The sequence below is a fragment of the Nyctibius grandis genome, chromosome 4 (genome assembly GCF_013368605.1).
Source record: "Nyctibius grandis isolate bNycGra1 chromosome 4, bNycGra1.pri, whole genome shotgun sequence".
Lineage (NCBI taxonomy): Eukaryota > Metazoa > Chordata > Aves > Nyctibiiformes > Nyctibiidae > Nyctibius > Nyctibius grandis.
Genome location: NC_090661.1, coordinates 74,095,807 through 74,118,681, shown reverse-complemented (window position 1 = coordinate 74,118,681; position 22,875 = coordinate 74,095,807). Strand labels below are relative to the sequence as shown.

Genomic DNA, 22,875 nt, shown 5'->3' with positions numbered 1-22,875 from the left:
GCTGTATTCTGGCAGGAAACTAATGAAGTCACTAACTGGTATTTTGTTGCCTGCTATATTCCCATGAGGAAATCTTCATTTAATTATTTTTTATTTTCATTTTATCAGCTTGATTTGCTAGGTAGTACATTAATTCTGCCATGACATTCCAGGATATGTCCACCTAGTCCTTCTTAGTCCCACAAGTTTTAATTCTCTGTGGATTTTCTTTTCCAGTTGTAGTTTATGTTGCTGTTCTTATCACGCACAACCTTTGAAGGGCATGCATACTGCTCTCAGTGCAGCAGCTTAGTTGTTTGAGCTGATATTGCTATGGTTTAATGCTTTGTAACTGCTGTAGAAATGCTTAGTTACTGGCCAAGTTCTACTCTTTCTAAAAAGTAGAAACAAGTACTTGGGAAATACAAAGGTGAAAACAAGTCTTGTAAATAAAAACTCAAAAGGGAACTGAGTGATTATAGCATCTGCATGTAAGAGCCACACATAAACCTAATAATCAAAACTAAGAGGACAAAGGAACATAATGTGTAAGTGTTGGTCATGTACATGCCCTTTTCAGCTGGTGAAGGAAGCAAATTAGCAAAATAAGCAACAGAAATGGCTACTACCCTGTTGCTGGAGGAGGAATAGAATAGGACAATGACAGTTCTGCCAATGTACTCTTTATAAGGACAATTTAAAACACCAGTTGCTTGTTCTGTTGCCATGTTTTTCTTTCCCCAACAAGCACTATGTTGGTGTATTTTGGTAGCTGTCCTTAAGGGCTGCTACCATGAAGACAGACATAAATTCAATAATAATATGAAAAGAAGAATTCCAGAAAAAAACTTCAGGTTGGTATTGAATCCAGCCCTCCTATAAGGCTGCAACAGATCTCAGGCATTTGAGAGAGTCAGCCCCCTTTTATTCTGTAACAAAACAATGGGAACTTTACCTGACCAAAGAACCTAGACTTTCCTTGCTGCTTTTTAAGTTAGGCTGCATACTCACTACAAATGAGGTTGGTTGGTGGTGTGTTTTTTTTTTTTTTCCTGAAACACCTCAGCATGTTGTAAAATCTTCATGGGAAACAGCACAGGTGGTTACTTTCTCAGCAGAGCTTGCTGAGAGAAACTGCATGGCAGAATAAAGTTCTGACCTTGACAACTATAACAAGGTGAAAGCTGCTCTGTGCTTTTCCTACTAGTATTTCACCACAGGTTTTTCCAGTAGACTTGCAGGCTGATCACCTAGGGAAAAAAAACTGCACAGAACAACCACTGGATTTAGCCATAGGTGAATGACTACTGTTGGTTCATCGAGTAAAACTAGTCTTTCCAGAGGCTTTTACATTGCAGAGATGATGCTGCCTCTCACATGATTGCAACAGATGGGTGTGAAGGCCAGAGAGAAGGTGGAGCAGCACAAGTTTTTCTGCTAGCTGCCTGGGTCTGGTTCATTAGTGCCATGATGTAGGGATTTTTTTTTTTTTTAAATTGGAGAACTGCCCCTTTGCTGCACTCCTGTACGTGTTCCTTTGTTCTGTCTAGTGATGCTTGTCTTAACCTTTTGGTTACTAAACTTAATGCCTTGGTTTGACCACCTCATGTGAGAAGACAGCTACAATATGATGCAAACACTGAAAAATAAAATCCAAAACTGTATAAAGATCCCCTATTTGAATGCCTTTTAGTCTTCCTTCTCAGTGTTCAGTGTCAGAAATAAGCAGTATGCTATCCATTGGAAATACCTCACTAAGAAAAGCCATATTGTTGACTGAAAGCACACTTCCCTGTATACTGAGCTGCAGATCTTCCCTTCCTCACCACCCCTGTATCTGCTTTATGGTCTGCTCTGATCCAGCCACTGCAGCTCTTGTTCTGAGCAACCCAGCTGTTTGCCCCTGCTCCCGTGCTGCCACTGGTGGTGTTGCTGAACTTCCTCCAGCACGCTTTAGTAGCGATACTAATGTATAAATGACTATTTTCAGAGAGGTTGACTAAAGCATGGTAATTAGTTACTTAATGTGTCTTCTTACTCTCCCTTCATCTTTGCTATGCAAAGAGCAAGGGGGAAATTCTAGCCCCAGTGAAGGGAAATGGCAAAGCCCTGAGTGCTCTCACCCATGCGTACTGTGTGACACTTGAAGGACAGGAACAGGAGGAGACTGACATTTTGCAAAGAAAAAGCAAAACACACTGAAATGTTTAGCATTTTAAGTGGCACTAATTGGGACATGAAAGCACTGCAGCAGCTGTGAGTGCAGCAAGAGCAGCAGGACATCCTCTTCTCCCCCATCCCTTCCCACCTGGACAAGAGGCAAGGAAGGAAGTATGATAGGAAGCTGGAGAGAACTTGGGAGGCAAATAGTGATTAGGCTGAGTCACAGAAAAATTGCGAAGAGGTGAAGGAGAAGATGCTGAGTGGACTGAGGGGCCACTGGCTTTCATGGTTCTGAGGGAAGTGGTCTGGGTATGAGGAGTAACGGGGAGAGCCTTCCTGTGAGTTACTGTTTGCTTCTTGGGCAGTGCTTTGCAGGGAATCGGGGCAATGGGCGATTATTATACTTTTGTGGGAAAAGGATTGGAGCAAGGATGCATTATGCTGTTAATTCATGTGCTTAATATGAAGGATACCTAGTGCTATGGTCCTTTTAAAGTCTGTCTGTAGCCTCACTTTGAGCTGATACTACTGTCAAACGCTAGTTTTTGTCCACGAGGCAGCACTGAGAAGCCTTCCTGATAGCTTCTGGAAGGATAAGACTCTCTCTTCATTTCTCCCCCAGAGTATCTGGAGCATGGGAAACCTTCCATTTTCCTGCGTTGCCTCTTTTCTTTTGGAAGAAACTCAAACAGTTTAAAATGTTTTAATGGCTGCCTCAAGACTGAATTATGTAAAAGGCTCTGTACTAGGCTACAGCTCATTTCAAAAAGGCTGTGTTGTTCCTCCCCCAGACATCTCAGCACAGGACCTCAAAAAGAGACCTGGGAGGGTTCTAGAGTGTATTAAGATGCGATGTATCCAAATAACTGTTCTGTCGTTCTTATGTGTTCCTTCTGCTGGTATGCTTTTATCTCTCTTTTCTCCAGCTTTGATGTATGAGCTGTGTTTTTCAGTGCTTTCTGACTTTATTATAAATAGCAAAGATGCTAGTTTCTCTTGGAATGCAATAGGAAGCTGTAGGACTCACTTCAGCTCTCCCAGAAAAGTTTTTAAGATGGAAAAGCTGAAGCTGTAAGATGGCTGCTTACCTCCCACTGCTGTTCTCATGGAGGCAAATGCCAAACTGGAGTCTTTAGTGTGCGGCTTTTTTGTGAAGGGTTTTTTGTGGTTGGGTGGTGTTTTGGTTATTTGTGAAGGGAATGGCAACTATCAATAATAGAATTCCACAAAAAGTGTAAGATGCCTGTTGAATTCCACTCTCTTTGAGAATTAAGCTTGCCTACTGCCAAACGTAGATGGGATTTGGCTTTTATTTGTTCTATCTTGGTACTTGCATATTTGAGGTAAGCCAGATGAAAATGGAGATAGCAAAGCCTAACATGTTAATTGCCAAGCTTAAGTTACAAGGTCTGAAATTTTCAGAAGTATCTAAAGTTAGGTGCAGAAAAATTGGCCCATCTCTGCTGTTCCTGACCGTGACAATGTTTGTTTTCCATCATCATTTGAGTAAAAGGTTTTATTAGACTTACAGTCTTCTGCTGATACCCAAGATAGGATAGGCAGCACATAAATTAGTTAAATTTATCCTGTTAGTCATGTGAAATTCCATCATGACCATGAATCTGCAGTGTTTTAGATTACTCCGTATGGGGATTCTACAAAGGCTGAAAATACTGTTGGAAATGCAAAGCTAGCCCAGGGGTACAAGGTGTGCGAGAGCTTTCAAATGACATCAATTACTACCCCTATACTGCAAAATTCTCTAAATTACTGTTTAAGTGACTTATGTAGCCCAATATACTTAATTTAATTTCAACTCTTAACTTTATATCCAAATAGAAACTACTTCCAAATAGTTTCTTGGTGTCACTTCCTTACTCTGGCTATATTCTTTGCTTTTTCTGGTTCTCAGGACAAACTTTATGTTGTAAAGAATTCCACAGAGCCTCGAAGTATTTTGAGCTCTCTCATTACTGTTTTTTCCTCTTTGTCTGACAGATCAGTTAGTCACCGAATAAGGCTTTTAGAGTCACACAATAGTATGCAAAACTCAGACTAGTTTAGCTATCCATTTTACTCCTGAAGTTTAAATGAGCTAATTAGTAGCTCTGATACAAGAATACTCACAGGGAAAAAAAATATTCTCACTTTTTGTATTCAAAGTATGTGTTTTAAAATTTGTAACCTGTTTTCAGTAGCTCTTCAATAACTGAATCAGGTGGCTAGATAAACTTGTAAACTTGAAACACAACACAAACCTCTACCGTACAGGCTTGTACATCTCATCACAAGGCCCACTCTATTTTTCTTTGCTTTCTCTAGCACCAGGTGTATACTGGCTTTAGAGAGCACATTCAGAGTGCGTTTGTTCTTCAGAACTAATACCTAAAAGCTTACCAACACATCAACAGGTAGCAGATAAAGGCCAAAAAATCGATTTACTTATAGGATCACTAAACAAAACACTAGTCTTGCATCTCTTTATTTAAAGCCAGTGATTTTGCATTAGGTAAAGGTAAAATTAAGAAAAAAGTCATGTTTCTTAACTAGAAGTATCGAGACAACTCTAGCCTCTTCTGTGTAGTGAAATCAGCATCTTTTAAGATTTTTTTTTCTTCATTTTGAATTTGTGACCTGTATTTTAAAACCTTTCCTCGAATGACAGATGGCTGGTATGATGACATGTTGTGAAACCATTTTAGGTTCCAAGGTTGTGGAAGTTTTTTGTTTTGCTTTTTTTCTTTTCTGAGCTCTTCACTCCTCTTAAAAATTACCAAACTACATCTGTGAGTATGTTCTTTTCTAATGCACTGCTTTTCTAGTAGTACATCCTTAGCTTTCTATTCCACAAGCATTTGACGAAATACTGCTTACAGAATGTAAAATAGTGGATTTGATGATTGTTTGATGCCTATACGTATTTGCTGTATGATACAAATTCCATGGAGTATTTTTTCACTTGATAGAGTGTGTCATTAATTAAAGTCTCAAAGGTTTGCATAAATATAATGTACGTGGGTGGATGTAACTGCTTTGTATATGCTAACGCTTGTGAAAGTAGGAGCATGTGAAAGCCACTATTTCACGCTCTGCACTATGTTCGTTCTGTGGGACCTCTCTGCAGAGCATGTTTCCTCCCTCGAGCAGATGTAAAGGCTGGGGACTGTGCACCCACTGTGAGTACAAATGACGTGCTGGAAGGAGCAGAGGGGCTCGCTTCCCCTGGGCGAGGCTGCCTGCTGCTGCTTGGCGTAACAAACTTTTAATGGAGTCGCCGTCGGGCTGGTTCAGTGCCCGCCGCGTTCCCAAGCTCCTACGGAGGGTTTTGACCTCAGCTCTGTCCACCCCGGCTCCTTCCTGCCGCCAGCCCGGGCTGCAGCCCCCCAGCGCGAGGTCGGGGCTGCCCGAGAGACCCTGGGCCCTGAGCCGGGACCCTCTCCTCGAACCGCGGCCTCGTCGAGCGCCGGGGGCAGGCGCCCCCGGGGCCGAGCCCGGCTGGGCTGCCCGCGGCGGTCCCCTTTGCCCCCGCCTTCAGAACCGCAGCGGCGGCGCGGGCCCGCAGGGAGGCCGCCGCGGGAGGCGGCGGGTCTCCCGTCAAGGCCGCGCCGTCCCCGCCGCCTCACGCCGCCCTGGCGGGCCCAGCGCAGCGCGGGCCCGGCCGCCGGCTCCCTCGGGCCGCGCCGGGGCCTTGCGGGGCCCCGTGACGAGAGGAGCGTTCCGCGCGCGCCCCCCGCCCGGCCCAGCCCGCTCTGGGCTGCGAACTGCAGCTCCCAGCATGCACCGCGCGGGGCGGGCTGGCGTCAGCGGCGCGCGTGGGGCGGGCGCATGCGCGGCGGCGGCGCGGTCGGTCGAGTAAGGCGGGGTGCGATTGGCTGCGGGCGGCGGCCGGGCGTGGGACGCGCAGTGACGGAAGGAGCGGGGCAAATGGCGGAGAGATGGTCCCGGGCCCCGTCCCGAGAGCGGCGATAATCCCGGCGCGGAGGAAGCGGCGCCGGAGGAGGCGGCGCCGGGGGCCCTAACGCTCGCGCCACTCCGCGAGGGTGCCGCTGCCGCCGGGGAGGGGCGGAGGCGTCCCGCCGGCGAGCGCCTGTCGCAGGCGGCAGATCGGCGGTCAGAAGCCGCGGCGAGAGCCACATCCGCGGTGCCGCCCGGAACGCGCCGGGCCCGCGCCCGGGACACGCCCCCGCAGCCACGACCGACGCCGAGGTAGGTGCCGGGCGGGGAGGCGGCCGCCCGGCGCCCGAGGCCTGTGCGGGCCGCGGAGCAGGCCCGGGCATCCCGGCGGACAGGAGCCGCCGGCCGCTGCCCCCGGCGCTGTCCCGCTTCTGCAGCCGTGGCGGCGGCGGCCTGGCGGGGCGTGGGGACAGCCGCGGCAGCCCCGGCCCGCCGGGAAGTTTTTGGGGCGGGAGTCGCAGGACTTTGCTCGGGGGTGAAGTGCGGCCCGGGGCCGGGGGGGCGGGGGGAGTGGGAGTGGGGTGCGGCCTGCGAGGCCGGCCGCTGCCGGCGGGCTCTGCCGTTCACCCCGGGCCGCAGGCTGCCCCACGGCCCCGGGTACGTGTGTAATGGGGGTTGGTTTTCCTGCGGGGCGGGGGAGGGGGCCGGGGAGGAAGGGAAATGACATCAGAAATGGCCGGGCGTGCACGGTAGGGTGACCCGGTTCCGCTGGCACCCTCCTCCCCCCGCGCCGCAGGGGGGAGGGAGGAAAAAAGAAACTGTCACCGTGGGATTTCGTCAGCTGCTTCTGCCTCCGTGCATTTAACCTATTTCTCGTTCCTTTGATTATGTAAGAGGGACGGTGTAGAGAGGAGCAATGAGTAGGGACGGCTGACGGGCTTTCTGGGGAGTTACCGGGGTTTTTTATGCCTAGCTGCTCTGCCGAGTTAGCTCTGGGAAATGTGGGAGAATTATGCTTTGGGGTTTTTTTTTTACTTGTATTTACATTTCTTGCACTGCTCCAAATATTGCAGCACGATGCGGGAAAGAGAGGCAGGGAGTGGAAACAGTGAAATTGACCAAGTTTTTTATTTCACACTGAGTGAAAAGCAAGGGAGAGTTCTAACTAAAGAGCAAAAATCCTGTTCTGATGTGAGGAATACATATGTATTTCCTTATCTTTAATCTCAGTCTAAGATACGAGTTTATAGCATAGTGTATTTATATTTTCCTGATACTTTTTTAAATTTCTTTACATCATATTGAATATCTATTTGAGTTTTGACATTTTGATTCAAAACTCCTTATGAAGCAATGTTAATTTTTAAACTTATAAATAGGAAAATGTAGATTGAGGAGTTCTGCTTTCTGGAAATGAAGTCCTTTTGACTACAGGAATCTTCTCTTTAAAACTGCAAGCCACAAGTCATAATTTAAATCTGCCATTACTTTTGCATGCACTGAAAATGTAGTGTTGGAAATACTTATATGTGTCAGGGTTTAGGGGAGGAAAATGTGCTGGTGGTGAGTGATTTCCCCCCCCCCCCCCCCCCCCCCCCCGTAAGAGTTGTATAGAAACTGAGATGTTAATAAATATTTCACTTTAGTTTCTATAGCTCTGAAACCTGGCCTTTCTGGTATAAGATATTTTGTTTACTGTTATAAGTGTTTTCAAGCATCAGCAAAATAAAACTAGTAAGTTGGATTTGTTTTGCTGTTTGTTTTCTAAAGTATGTGGTGAGGTTTTAGTTTTACTCTTGGATGGAATAGGCAATCATAGCTATTTACAGGGAAGCAAAAAAAGGAGAAAGTAGTTTGGCAACGATGTGTTTGGAGTGCTACAGAATAGGCTGATGACACCCTGGGGAAAAAGAGCATGGACATGGGGTTAAAGAGTAACATCTACTAGGAGCAACCAGAAGCAGTCTGCAGAATGGTGTTTTGCAGCAGAATTCTGGTCAGTAGATAAGCATGTCTTTACCATCCATCTGCTGAACTGCTGGGGAGAAGAGTGTTTCCCAGAGTGGTGGTTCTTGTATCTCTTCTGCATTGCAACACCATGTGTCTGGTAAACTTCTGAAGTTCAAGTTTGCTACTTTTAATTAACTTAAAATTTGCTCAAACATAGATGACCTGGTGAATTGCTCAGTTCATGTGATAAGTGAAGGCTGGCCTGGTCTGATAAAGGGAGGCTATTATTAGTGAGACGATCTTGCTAGAGTGAAGTGATAGAATGACTTCTGTGTCAATGATGAAGTGATAGCACTTCAGGTTGGGAAGCTGTGAGTGTCGAGATGAAAACTAAAATGTAGAAGAAAGTATACCACATATTCAAGAGAATAATAATAAAAACAGTTGTCTTGAAGAAATAGATTGTGATAATTTTATTAACAATGACTTTAAGTTCTATCTTTCATATAGTATATATGAAGTAAGTTGGCACTTCAAAAGTTGCGTTTCTTTGATTCTGTAGCTTAAATAAATGTCCCCTTTTTTTAACAGATTTTCCTCCAGTATGGAGAGTAATTTCAGAGAGAAAAATGGACTTGATTAGATACTGACTATAAAGAATTCCAATTTCCTATTCGGGAGTGGCAGGAGGAGGGAGGGAGGGGGAGAAATGCTGGTTTACAAAACAGATATGATCGTTTTGTGGTTTTATGTTGCTGTTTGTCCAGTAGTTGTAGTATTTGTTTTGGGAAAAAGAAACGAAGTCCTCTGTCTTCTTTCTCGAGTTAAACAAAAGTAGGAATACAACACATGCAGGGAACTGTTTAAATGTGTTCCTGTTTAATCTGTTCATATTTAAACTTTATTCTTCTATGAAGGCAAACTGTGAATCGGGCTACAGTTCTAACAGCCAGTAAACAGACGTGGTTTATGCTGGTCTGCATAACTTGTCTACCATGTTCTTAGGAATGGATTGAGAAGTGTCTCTCTGTTCCTGTCCTTTGATCAACCAGATTTACTCGTGGGGGGGGGGGATTGCTGTGTACCAGTCTTGACCATAACTGTGCAGATGGCATAAACCACACTGTATTACCAAATAATATGCTTGCTAAGTAAGTCTGAGTGTGCGAGAAGAACATGGGGTGAAGTTGTCATCATTACTTGTGATTAATTAGTATTTAAAATATCTCTAGTAACTTGAAATATTCTGACAGTTTTTTTTATTTAACTACAAAGAGTCTTTTTAAAGCTATACTGTGTTATTGGACTCTAGCAGAAAGCTATGTGTTCAGATGTGGTGAAAATATTGTTTAGCTTTTTGCTGATGTTTCATGAAAGCAGTGCTATCTAAATGGGAAAATATAAAATCAGAGCAAAATACCAAAAATAGTGTATTCACTGCAGATTTTTCTTAAGGATCATGGGTCGGGGCAATCCCAAGCACAGATACAGGTTGGGTGGAGAATGGATTGAGAGCAGCCCTAAGCAGAAGGATTTGAGGGGGTGATGGTTGACGAGAAGCTCAACATGAGCCAACAATGTGCGCTTGCAACCCAGAAGGCCAACCATATCCTGGGCTACATCAAAAGCAGCATGGCCAGCAGGTCAAGGGAGACCCCACCTGCAGTACTGCATCCAGCTCTGGGCCCCCCAACATAAGAAGGCCATGGAGCTGTTGGAGCGAGTCCAGAGGAGGGCCACGAAGATGATCAGAGGGCTGGAGCACCTCTCCTATGAAGACAGGCTGAGAGAGTTGGGGCTGTTCAGCCTGGAGAAGAGAAGGCTCCAGGGAGACCTTGTAGCAGCCTTCCAGTACCTGAAGGGGGGCCTACAGGAAAGCGGGAGAGGGACTTTTTACAAGGGCATGTGGTGACAGGACGAGGGGGAATGGTTTTAAACTGAAAGAGGGTAGATCTAGATTAGATATTAGAAAGAAATTCTTTACTGTGAGGGTGGTGAGACACTGGAACAGGTTGCCCAGAGAAGCTGTGGATGCCCCCTCCCTGGCAGTGTTTAAGGCCAGGTTGGATGAGGCTTTGAGCAACCTGGTCTAGTGAAAAGGTATCCCTGTGCATGGCAGGGGGGTTGGAACTAGATGATCTTTAAGGTCCCTTCCAACCCAAACCGTTCTATGATCCATTGTGCCATTGTTTTATAAATGTACAAGTAACTGAATTTTGAGTTAAGTTGGTAGATACATTACTTGAGAAAATTTTGACATAATGACATTCACATGTAAATGAGTTAGTCTGTAGAAAGAAGCAGATGATGTATCTGTTGCTTGTGTGAATTGTGCATGCCTGGGCTTGTAGACCCAATCAAGGATGGAAGTACAGTCATTTGTACTAAAAAGTCGGTGAATTTGTTTCTTCTTTCTTTTCCAACAGAGAATATGAAACAGGAGCCAAAATGACATCCCGATTCGGAAAGACCTACAGCCGGAAAGGGGGAAACGGCAGTTCCAAGTTTGACGAAGTATTTTCCAACAAACGGACCACCCTTAGTACAAAATGGGGAGAAACCACCTTCATGGCCAAATTAGGACAGAAGAGGCCCAGTGTCAAACCAGATATTTCCGAAGTTCCTAAAAAACCCAGAGTTGAAGATGAGGTAACAGAGGATCCATTTGGATTTGACAGTGATGAAGAATCTCTTCCTGTGTCTTCAAAGAATGTGTCACAGGCTAAAAGCTCCTCTCAGCTGGAACCCGGTGAAGCTGCTCAGTCTGAGGACTTCACTCCTCTGCTTGAAGCTAACAGCAGAATTACTCAGCCAGACAGTGGAGAAAACATTGCATCCAGCAAGTGCATATCTTTTGACAATACTGTTCCTCTCTTGAAAGAAAAGAGCACAGGCAAAAACATGGAAGATGGAGAATGCAAAGGCAGCAGTGCTAAACTTGTAACAGCAGGTACATTTACTCAACTCTCCAGATAGTTCTGTTATCCTCTGATTTTTACTAATCTACATTTGGACTTTGTGTTTTCAGGGATTGGTTAAACATTCTGATAAAACTGTGGGACAATTAATTCTTAATTGTGAGAAATTGTAAAGGATACGCTATTTAAGTAAAAACATCGGGGAGCATTCTGCATTTTACACATTGATCTGAGATCCTTCATGCTCTAATCCTTATGTCTGCAAATTGAGATAGAGTGCTTTGGATTCAGCGTAGTATGTTAGTGCACCTTGAATAGAATGGAATAATAATATTCCTTTTGTAAAACTTGTTCTGAGCTCAGTGCATTTGTATTTTTTAACATGTAGTATTTTGAAGAGTGATGAGTTGGTAATAGTGCTTTATTCTTAAGTTGCTGGCTTCAATTTAGTGCAGGTACATGGTTACTACCATGCAGGTGCAGATACAGCTTACATACAACCTGCCTTATTTAATTATTTGGATGGAAAAACTGGTTTTCTGAACGTCAGTTGCACAAAGGTGTATTATTTTTAAAAATTAGCACTTCTTTATCAATGTGTATGTAAAAAGCTTCAGACCTGTGAAAGAGAATTCTGTCAAGCTTCTTTTAGGGACTGTTTTTAGGCTCTGAAGTGTTTGTAAGGTATCTTAATACTTTTGAGAGGGAATTCACAAACCCCATGGAGCTGAACATTGCTGTAATTTTGTTCAAGTCATTCTTACACAAGATCAGATGTTGTCATATCTCATTAGAAGTTTTCATATTATGGGCTGATTAAACAGCAGCTTCTAAAATTGGGCAGAAGATCACACTAGGTGAACCTTGATGAAGATGACACCTACTGACTTGCTCTGGGTTATCATAATCACCTTTAATGAGAAGAACTTAATGTAACTTCAGATTCTCAGATCTAGTTAACCCTGGCATAAGAAATTTGAGTGGACTTGTTCAGTTGTAATACAGTGGACAAGAAGATACTGAATAGTGGAAGATATACATAGCTCAGTTATTTGCAAGATAATTTTATTAGTGATGTAATACAAGAAAACCCAAGAAATGTTGATTTGAACTGTAGTTTCACAGACACAGTGGGGAGATGTGTAGTTGTCTTTTGATCTTACTCTTGCTTTTGCTGCTGAAATATTTCTCATTTTCGCATGGTTTTCTGCATCTTATTTATCTGTAAGCATGACCCACCTTCAGTCTGGAAAGACAGTTTATGTTTTACTAAGTTTGAATATAGTTTTCATAAGAGATTGAATAGGTTCATCCCGCAATATTTACAAGGAGAAGAAATAGTAATGAGTTTCCTTGGTTGTTAATGAGAGATTGTAGCAGAGCAGGTTTTACAGTGAAATGATTTCCACATAGAAAAGCTTTATGAGAATAGTATTTTTCAGGTTGGAAAAGAAAATATGAGCAGGGGGGAGAAAATGAGGTAGAGCTCTGAAAATTCGTAGTGCTTGAAAGGCCAGGAGGAAAAGATTTCAGCAGTTTCAGTGGTGCTTCCTGGTTCCAGTATTGTGGAAATCAATAAAATACAATATTTAGCACAGAAAAACGTTTTAATTTGATGCTTATTTGAATTCTAGAACTTCTTGTTAGACAATACTGTATATACCATAACTATATGCAGCTCTAAAAGAAGGAAGCTGATGAATCTTGGTGGTAAGTCCATCAGTGGCTGTTGAGTGTGGTGGTGGCCTGGATGCAGAGGTGGAGATTACTTAAACAGCAGTTCACTGAAGGAATTCTGTTCTTGCATGCTTTCCTGAAGTATTTGTTACTGACTGCAGTTGAGCCAGAAATATTGAAGGATAAGGTGGGTTTTGACCTGATGGTGCTGTTCTTTCAGAATCTGTTACATTCTGTTTACACCCAGTCAAATGAAGATAAAAACCTGTTTTGTAACTTTCTTCAGAAATTAAATTCAACTGAGAACGAATCTTTGCAAAAACATCCTAGGAGGGTCTTTAACTAAGGGTAAGGGAACAAAGACTGTCGTTTTGATGATAGTGTTTATTTTGGATGGTTAGTGTAAATGAGACTTGGATGCTTTTAGCAGCTATTATGCTTGTGTGTAGACTGATCCAAAATAAATAAAAATTGTCTCTAAATACGTCACTCGGAACATTGAGCAATTGGAGATAGTGGTATAGTTGGCAAGTGTAAATGTAGGTACTTCAAAGGCTTCTTTGTTATATTGACTGTTAAGTAAAGTTTGATATGAGGATATCTTTCAGAACTGGAGAGAGTTAATTTTATTGATTTGGGGTTGGGGATGTGGGGGAAGAGGGAACCTGGGGGAGAAAAACTGAGTAACAGTAAAAAGGTGGTTTCTTGTTGTGTGGTCTCATAGGGTATAGTGTATGTACTTCTACTGTTTACACATCCTCACCTTCCCCATAATAATTTTACCCTTCCTGGTGACTCTTGAACTCCACCAGGTTCAGCCAGACTTGTTCAAAGGGTTTATAGATCCTTGAGGCAGCAAGCTCTACTATTCTTGAAGAGGAAAGAAAGAAACATAACACCAAACTATGTTAATATTCCCTGTGTGAGAGACACTGCAATGGGAGCTCAACCTTAACCCACATACAACAGTGTATCTCTAGGTATAGGAAAGTAGGCTGCATTGTACTGATTGTTCATGAAAGTGCTTGTTAGCTTGTTCTAAGCGCAATTTGCTAGTCCATGTCCTGATACTGACTAGACAGCGTGTGAATTAAGGTCTTGAGGCCTCCTGATAGATACAATGACGGCACATGCTTTTCTTAACATAGAATAAGGTGAAAACTGTGACTTAAAATGGCTATGGGCAAGCTGAGAGCTACAGTTTAGCCTACTAATTCTGCTCCAAATGTGTTAACCTCCCTCCATGTCCATTTGTTTCGACATTAAAATGGAGATGATGCAATGTCAGTTAATTTTAACTAATGTTTTATATTAAAAAGCGATCAGGCTTTTGTGTTATTTTAATAGTTGTGCAACTGTGTGACAGTTGAGGATCTGTATCTTTTATTTAAAATGGTATCACTTACTGTTTTGGTTTCTTTTTAATGGCTTTCAGCTAGCACTTGTAACAATCTTGTTTTACAGGCTTTGAGAAGCTCTTAGTGTGGAAAGCTTCTCATAATCTTACCCTAATGTTGCTTGATCAAGACTTAATACTGTTGGAAGGATGTTCATAAGTAATCCTGTATGTAACAGGTAATTCACAGATGGTGGGAGTTTAGGTAAATTGGAAATAGCAAAAGAGTATTTGTTATTAATAGTTGCTGTTAGAGCTTCTGGCATTCTTGTGAGTTTGCATTTTGGCTCTGGATGTCATGATCACCTGCTGTCTTTTGCTTGTGGGCCACAGTGCTGAGCCCTGTAACTCAAGCCTTTGGAGGGTCTAGTCCAAGATGTTGATGGCCTTCATCAGAGAAGGCACTTGGGTTGAGAGATGTCTCAAGTAGTTTGATGATGTCTCTCATTTTTGCACACATTATATTCCTGTTTGTGGACTATGAAAAAATATTACTTTTTTACATTAGTTCTAAGTTAAAATATTAGGTATTTAATGATGGTTTTAACTGAGAAATATTTTAATTTGGCATGGATTAAGTTCGATTTGTTTTAAAGCCTATGAGTTTATTTCTTGAAAATATATTTTGCTTGCTGTGGAGAAATAAAGGCTTAAAATGTCTTTTCAGAATACAGAGCAGTGTAGGAATAAGTATCCCTTTCTGCTGTGTTGTGGTGCTGAGTACAGATTTTGTGGTTATTGTCTCGGTGGTGCCCTTTGAGACTTTTTAAGATTAAAAGGACAAATTATTGCATTTAAAGTATTTGTGATGCTTGCATTTTTTTCCTAACATTTAGAATAATTATGAAAATAGCTATTCTGCATCTTGTCATTTGTTCCTATGTACTGGTATTCAACCAAGTGTTTGTTCTGGGAGTAGTTTTGCTCTTGGTGCTGTAAGAAAATATTTGCCTCTTGTCTGCTGTTCAGTTCTGTTTTGTTTCTAGGTAGGTCTTCATGCCCTCGCTTTTCACTTGGGGCTCATGCACATATCGGTAGCAAATCAAAATGGCAAATGCAGTCCTTCTTAATAGCTTGTGCTTATACAGAGAAGGAGTGAAGGGGTACAACTGTGCTTAACTACTTCATGACCCAGTGTACAGAACCCAGTTGCGTCTAGTTACTTGAAAAGCATACTGAGTGAATAATTTACAGAAAATGTTGCCCTGAAAAGAATATAGTTCATCAGGTCTGTTCCTGACAGACTGTCCTGATAGTACCTTAGCGAATGTGTCTGCAAATCCTGTGCATCCCGATTATGTGGGTGGGGGAGCCCTATCTTTAGAGTTAAGTTTCAACTTCTGAAATGCATGTTTGTTAGATAATTACATTTGTTACATAATTACAAGGTTTGACAGGGTCTTCCTTTCACATTGTTTTAGAACTTCTGTGTTTTAACAGTGACATGGACATTTAAGATAATACTTAGGTCTGAGTAATCTTATCTTTCTTCCTCTGCAGAGTTGTTGAGTGCAATTTATTTACCTCTTGAGGAAGAATTTCAGTTTAGTCATTTTCTATCCAAAAATGGAGCAAAAAGTTGGGGGAAACTGAATGAGGTCTGAGCATTTGGCTGTCTTAGGAGACAGCTGGCAGCAGCCATAATTAAAAAGAACTGCAGCTGTGCTCTGGCTAGCTTCAAAGCATTAAGAAACTGATAGCAGGGAAGGGGAAAGGTCTGCTGGAAAATATGTGTGCCCATAGAATTTCAGTGTTACGAGGTTTGTTTAGATGGCAGCAGTTATGCTGAGTATATAGATAGCTGGGGTTTATCCACGAGTCCTCTCTTCTTCAATTGTTTTTGTTCTGTTTCCCCCTTCTTAAGATATCCCTTCTCCCCTTACATGCAGAATTTTATTGCTGTGTCAGTAGTCCAAGTTCAAACTAGTGTGATAATTGTTCTCAAATTTTTTTTGCTTTGGTATTACTGATACTTCTTTGAAGATTTGGTGTTCGTTTTTTTTTTTCTTGGATGTTTTTCAAAAGTCTGAAATGACTGAAATTCTGTTTAAATTTCAGTATTTATACTGGCTTGCTAAAATAGCAACACAGGAAAAAGATCTCTGTATTTAGGAAGGAATCTTCTGGTTTCTGCGACATATTTTTCCTAATGACAGGGAAATGCATACTATGTATGTCCATGTACAGAGCACACGAAACTTTTTTTCTCTCAATCTACAACTCTGCTTTCCCAAACAGTGAGATTCTTGATACCTTTTTTGGAATCCATACTTTAAAAATCATTCTTTCTTTATGGACTTGTACAATGAACAGTTAGTTTTTAAAAGGTCAAACTTTTGACTGCTGCTTCTTTCATGTTTGAAAAGTTGAAATAACTTCGTGTTCAAAACAGTTGGTCAGTGCTTGTAGAAGAAAACCTGTTAACATGCATACCTCTTAAATGGGCCAAAGCATGCAGGAAAGCAGAAAACAGTTGGTAAGGAAGCCATTTCAGGTTCAAACTGCCAAGATCTTATTAACTGTATGGAAAATATTTTTCAAGTTCAGATTTAGCTCATATTTTCTTTTAAGAAACTGCCACTGTATTCAGTAAAAGATTTCAACATATTTGAGTAGTGTCTGAATTCAGACTGACTTAGCCTAAGGATACATTTGTTTTGACAGTTATTAGTGCTGCTATGTTATAATATGCTTTAATATTTTTTTTCATAAGGGCTTACACTACAGAAGTTGGTGAAAACAAACTTTTTTGGCATGTGCCAGCCCCTTGCGTTGCCCATGACACTTTGTCTTGTTTTCCGTGCAAGGGGGAAGCAGTTAGCTTCTTGGATCAGCTTTCTCCTGCTGCTCAGAGCAAAAGGTGCCCTTCTGAGCTACCACTGAGGAAGAATGTGTCTGTTTCGCTGGACTTTCCATCAGAGGTGAACACCTGATACAGCTAGTTCAGGCTCTGACAACTGTATTAGAGAGTGTAGCAGCTCTTCTGACCGTTGGGTTTGATACTGCACAATTTCTCGTCTCTTCAGAACCATTTTATTTTTAGGTTTCTGACCAAATAGTCTTGCTTGCAGTGTTGTAGAGTTCTTCAAAGTGTAATTCTTTGCTGGAAGACAAAAAATAGTTTTCTTTTTGTAGGAAGGGGTTTTAGCATTGTTTACTAAAAGTACAATTTGTCCTTCATTGGAGAGAGTTGTGGACTTTGCATGCAAGTTGGGTGTGGGCATTGATACCATGCTGCGTGGTATGTTGGGTTTTTACATAATACCAGTGTCTGTAGAGTCATATTATAATTTAGATTATTATGAATGTGGATGGATACAGATGTGAGGCAATGTTAGAAAAAGAGTCACATTTTTCCTTTAAGTATATATAGTCACCAGAAGAAAAACAGACTTTAAATGAGGTTTTCAGAATGTTGTAGGAGAGTTTAAGCAAGATTAGAAAGAAGAGTGAAGTAGGAATGATCGTTTGTCTTTCACAGCTAGAATAACCGTAAGACTATAGGTGCAGCTTGGACAAAAATACTTACCTGGGAAAACAAAAAGAGTCGAAGTGCAAGGGAAGTTACAGGTCTTTTAATTTGATAGAAATTGAGAGGCTGGATATAGCTGATGGCAAGCAACCTACGTTAATTTTTAGCTATATTTTAATTGGAGGAGGAAATGCCTTTAGTAATGAAGGAGTAAGTTAGTAATTTTGAGGTTTGGTGTTTTTCCCCCCCGAATGTTTGCTGGGAAGGCAGTTGTGCTGAACACTGCACTAGGCGTGGTTTGGCCAGGTATGTGTGTATAGATTGGTATGAAGGTGGTGTTGAGATATGCAGTGCCTTCAGATACAGTGAAAGATCAGTGATCAGGTGGAATATCTAATGATGGCTAGCTGAAGAAGTAGAAGAAGAGGGGAAAAGCAGCCAGATTGTTACTTCAAAAACCAACATCTTCGCATACCATTGAAAATTGTGACTGAGATAAAGGCAAGTGATTAGCTCCGTGAATATCTTCTGCACAAGAGGGAAGGTGGTCATGTCAGCCTGCATCTCTGTGAAAGGCTTCTGCTTCCATTGAAATACAAGGATTTAAAAAAAGGTGTACAATGGCTGACAGGAGGTATCATTTTTGCACCGCGTTAAGGCAACCTTTCAGAATGCCTGCTGGTAGCACGTTTTCCCAGTGGTAAAAAGTCTACAGGGAATTAATTCTTGTGGCTTAAACGGGAACAGGGTGAGAAGCAATAATGTGGTGATTAGGGTTCAGCCTTTCACAGGGTAGAGCCACAGCATGGTGGGGTGTTGTGCCAAAACCAGCAGCAGAACAGTTCATGTTCTGAAAACGTGAAAATCTGTTAGGTTCATGGAATGAAAATAACTGTTTGTTAGAGATGCTGAACACGCAGTTACCAAACTGAAAGGCTGCATCTAGGTGTTTTGAGAAAACAAAAGGTGTCTTCTGTCTCACAAGCTGTATGTTTAGAAGAATAGATACTCTGAAATGGTGTAATGTGATTGAGAACTTGTTTCGTACATAGTCTTAATAAATAATACATTCAAACTTTTCATATAAGTTGCCTTAGAATTTTGATATTCAGGGTGCTGGAAAGGAAACAGGAAAAGCAAGCTATTCTTAAGGAAAATAGTTCTGTGATAGCAGTAAATTAAATCTCATCACTTTAGGGTTTTCTGTGGAATTCTTCTGCAAAAGAAGATGCTACTTAAAACATCTGCAAAGAGGCAAACAGTGTCTATCCAACCTGCAAGCAAACTTGCTGGGAACTCAGTTTTGATTGAAAGAGAGCAAAGAACCAGAATTACTTAAGAATTTGTAATTATAGCTATGGATGTAGTAGTTCTATAATTTTAGCTGTTTTAGTGATTGTCAACCATGAAACTGGTCTTGAGAGTCTAATCTTCTGAGGCTCTTATGCTTCTTATCTTCTGTTTATGCCTGCTATCAGGCACTGCTTTTTGGGATCTTATGGGCATCAATGGATAATCACGGATCTAAGTAAATTTTGCCTGTTTCCTAGAATTCTGTATTTTATATCCATAAGCTTTTTTTCTGTGTTTCCCAGCTGTTCAGTCATAGGCAGAAAATGGATCAAAGGAGGATAGTCTGTAACCTTTTCTCCTTAACAACCAAAACATTTCATTTCCAGTGTAGAGTAGAAGAGAGAAACTGTAATGAAATTAGTTTTCTTATTTGGAGAAAAGAATGGCTTCTCTGCAGTTGCTGGTTTTCTATCCAAACCAGAGAAGACACTGTGTGTATGTCTCATTCGGGCTCTCTTCCCAGAAATGAGGAATGTGATACAAGCGTCTGGTAAAGATTTGTCTTTTCCTTTAGCTTGGTCAGCTTCAAGTTGTAAAGTGGTGTAGCTTTATGCTTGGGAACATTGGTGGTGGTGTAATGGAGCCATAATAAATGTTTCTGAGTGTTCAGGACCGTCCAGCAGAGCTGTAACTCATAATGAGCTTAAACTGTTTCCTACATCCTCTGTCATGGTCTGTTCTTGAGCTGTAGCCTGTTAATGTATGCACCCCCAGTAGCTGGGGGGATCTGAAGGCTTTGGATACACCTTTTTTTTTTTTTTTTTTTTTTTTTTTTAGAATCTTACTGCCTTCTTTTCCTTGATGTTTCGTTTTCTTGATTTTACCTCTCTCTTAGTAATCAGGTGTCTATTTGAAGAGAAATAAAGAGGAATATAAAACTGGCATCATGACACCTGCCTGCCCTTTTAAAGATTTCATTGCTTCTGACTAACTTTAATATTAATCTATAAATTCGCAGTGAATGCTGTGAATTTGTGTGGCTAATACTAAAAAGAAACCTACTTTAAGTTTGTAGATTTTTCCTGTGTGTAATAATCATGCTCCTTTTGGTATTAAAATGAAGACTTCTACAGCTAGTTACCACAGCAATGAGGGTTCATAACGTCTTATGCTACTAAAGCTATAGAAGGCAACATGTTTTTTCTTTTGTAGCTTGGAGGGTGCTTTGCTTAGTATTCATCAAGAATTGCTAGAAATGAGAGAAGACTAACCCAGAGTTCAAGTTAGTAGGGCTAACATTTAATACTGGCAGCTCTTCCATGAATAAGTAGAAGAAATAAGCATTTATTTTGCATATGTGATAATATTTTGACATCTTAGCATGTTTTCTTCACATACTACAGCTAATATTGACTGTCCTTTTTTGTTCTTCGGTTTCCTAGTAACACTTGTTAACCAGTTTTGATCAAACTTTGGTAAGGAGAGATTTCAAAGATACAGTGCTATTTCAAGTGCCATGAAAAATGGAGTGAAAAACAGAGTGGATTTGATTTATCTCTTCCCTTACCTCTGTCTCCTCTGCATGCTGGTAAAGATAATGCAGTTACAACTGGGTCCCCAATCCATGTTAAAAGGCAGCAGCAAGCTGGCTAGCCAGCACACGTTGCTGCGTATGATGTGTGGTGTGTGCTGTCTCCTGCCCAGTCAAACAGGTTGGTGTTGAGGAGGCTGTGGGGGGTGGTGGTTGAGTTGTGGGGCAACGAGCTTTGTTTCTTGTGTGAGTCCCGAATCTGTTCAGGACAGAAATTTACATTGAGACGTTGTTCTCACAGCCTAACAGACTGCTCTGTGCTCAACAATAGCAAATAAGGCACTGCAGCTCTATCACTGAATTGTTAACAAAAGCATATAGTGTTTGACTTTTGGCAATTAGTGCTAGACCATTAATGATTATTTGATTTTTATGGCGCTGAAAATGACATTTTCAGATTTAGAGCCAAGCAGCTTAGTCTTGTAAGTTAAACGGAAATGAAATTGAAATGGGGACTAGGCTGGAGGACATATTTGTTGATGGCTGGTTTGGATTATGGTGTTTTTTGCCAAGAAGAGTGTTTGTTTTCTTAATGGACTTTTTCCCTTGACTTTGTTTTGGATTCCCTCTTGGTATATGCTGTACTCTAAGGATCAGGTTATGAAATTGTTAACTCTTGCAGCTTCAGTAGTTGATGGTGAGAGTGTTATCTTTTCTCCAAACGAAGGCTCTGTGAAACTTTTTATCTCTTGAGAGAAATGATAAGTATTGTTTTTATGGCTTCCCATTTCTGCGTTAACCTGCTCACTGCTTTTAGGCCCTGCCCGGAGCAGCTTTTGACCAAGTTTGAGTTAATGCAACAATAAATGCCATTATGGTGAACCTTGAGCAGGAATGAGGACAGTTTCTTGTAATGTGTACCCAAATACTAAGTGTGCAATGCTAGGTGATCAGTCAATCATATCAATATAGTTTCATTACTGTAAATATTCTAGTATGTCATCAGTGATGATATGAGAAAATACCAGTTTGAGCTGTCTAAAAAATTCTCGGAACAATCTGTGAAGCTGTCCAGACAAAAGGGTAAGTAGCTCTAGTTTGACAAAACAGAGCAACTCTGGCAAGCTGTATAACAAATCCTGGAAAAACTCTTCAGGCTTCTGGAACCACTTGTGCAACCTCTTAAGCTCCTGTCCATCCCCCGCCCCAGACATTTACTTTATCCTCCCTTCTCCCCAGGTAGTTTCTAGTATTCTCTACCTGTACGTCCTTTCAAAATCACCAGTAGGAAAACTTTGCATTAATTGCTCATTGAACTGTTTCTCATACTAGGCTCCTTGCCTGGCCACTCTGGACTCTGCTGGCCTGTTGCAGCTATAGGTAACACAGATGTGTTTTGCCTGTTCCTTTTGATCTCTTGATGCTTATTTCTGGGTCCTGGGATCATGCTTGTTTGTGTCACAGAAAACTGCTTTGTACTTAACTGATGATGTTGGTCAGTGGCTATCAGAGCTTTCCGCTGCTTGTACCAGTAACTTCCCCTTACGTGTATTTGTCATTACCAGAGGTGAGAAAGAAGTAATGAGTGCATTCCACACCACTCCAAGCAGTGGGGGACAGTCAAAGGTCAGGTTTAGAATTACTCATATTTTTGTCTTTTTAAAAACTTTATGCGTTTTTATCTGTGTTTCTTTGCCATTTTGTATACAATATAAAGTGACTGGAATCGCTTAGCCAATTGTGGCGATAAATTGCCAGATGGTCTCTTTATTGGATTTTCTAGCAATTTCTTTTTCTTATTTCATCATCAATGCAGAAGTGAAGTTTTTTGAGCCAGGTGGATAGAGAGATTCCTTGGAGTCTCCTTTTTATGTTCGCTGCCTGTGCTAGAAGGCAGCTTCAGTTAGTACCAGAGGTCCTGCTCAACTGGTCTAGTGTGGCTTTTGCTCTGAAAAAACTATTGGCCTTCACTTTTTTGTTCTTTAAGACAATATATAACTAAAGATTGAAGGTAAGAAGCATATTGAAAGTTGTCTTACCTTATTTTCTTTGTAACATTCAGTTTAAAATGCTTATTTTATGGATGGCATACAATTAAAAAAAAAAAAAAAGGTGGTTCTTTTCACTATGGCAGTTTCTGAAAGCCTTGCAATTTTTTTAGACCTTTCACCATCTCAACAAGTCTGTAATTATGTGGTGTCTTTTATTATTACTGTGATTTATTATTACTTTGTGAGTGGGGAGATATTCCTTCCTTTTCTTATATAGTACAATGAAGAAATAGTGATGCTTCTGAGGGCTATTTGGGAGCGCATTTTCAGGTAGACATTAGTTTCTTAAGAAGAAAAACCTTTTAAAATAAGGGTGAGATGTATTATGGGTACTTAATGAAGAAATAAGTTGAAATCTGAGACATCTTAATGTCAAAATTATCGGAGATGTTGAGGTGAAGGATGTAGGTGTCTTACCTAAAGAAAATCCATTGCTTTTTAAAAAAAGTCTTTAAAAACCCAAAAATAAAGCCTAGAATTGCACTCTTCCTTTTGTACATGATCTTAAAAATGAAAAGGCAAGAGGTAGTCCTGCTATAGCTACTTGTAGC

At 41.4% G+C, this 22,875-nt stretch overlaps 1 protein-coding gene across 3 annotated transcripts in view; it reads left to right on the top strand.

Moving 5' to 3' along the window:
- WAPL (WAPL cohesin release factor) overlaps positions 1 to 22,875 on the top strand; it is a 157,835-nt gene that overhangs the window by 79,501 nt on the left and 55,459 nt on the right. For 2 of the 3 annotated variants that reach the window (XM_068398107.1, XM_068398106.1), the window contains exon 4: positions 10,413 to 10,936. In XM_068398107.1, the coding sequence (XP_068254208.1) occupies positions 10,435 to 10,936 (502 nt within the window). In that variant the 5' untranslated portion in view covers positions 10,413 to 10,434. Of the gene's footprint in view, positions 1 to 6,065; positions 6,349 to 10,412; positions 10,937 to 22,875 lie in introns of those variants that run through there. The other variant, XM_068398108.1, reaches the window with a different exon arrangement.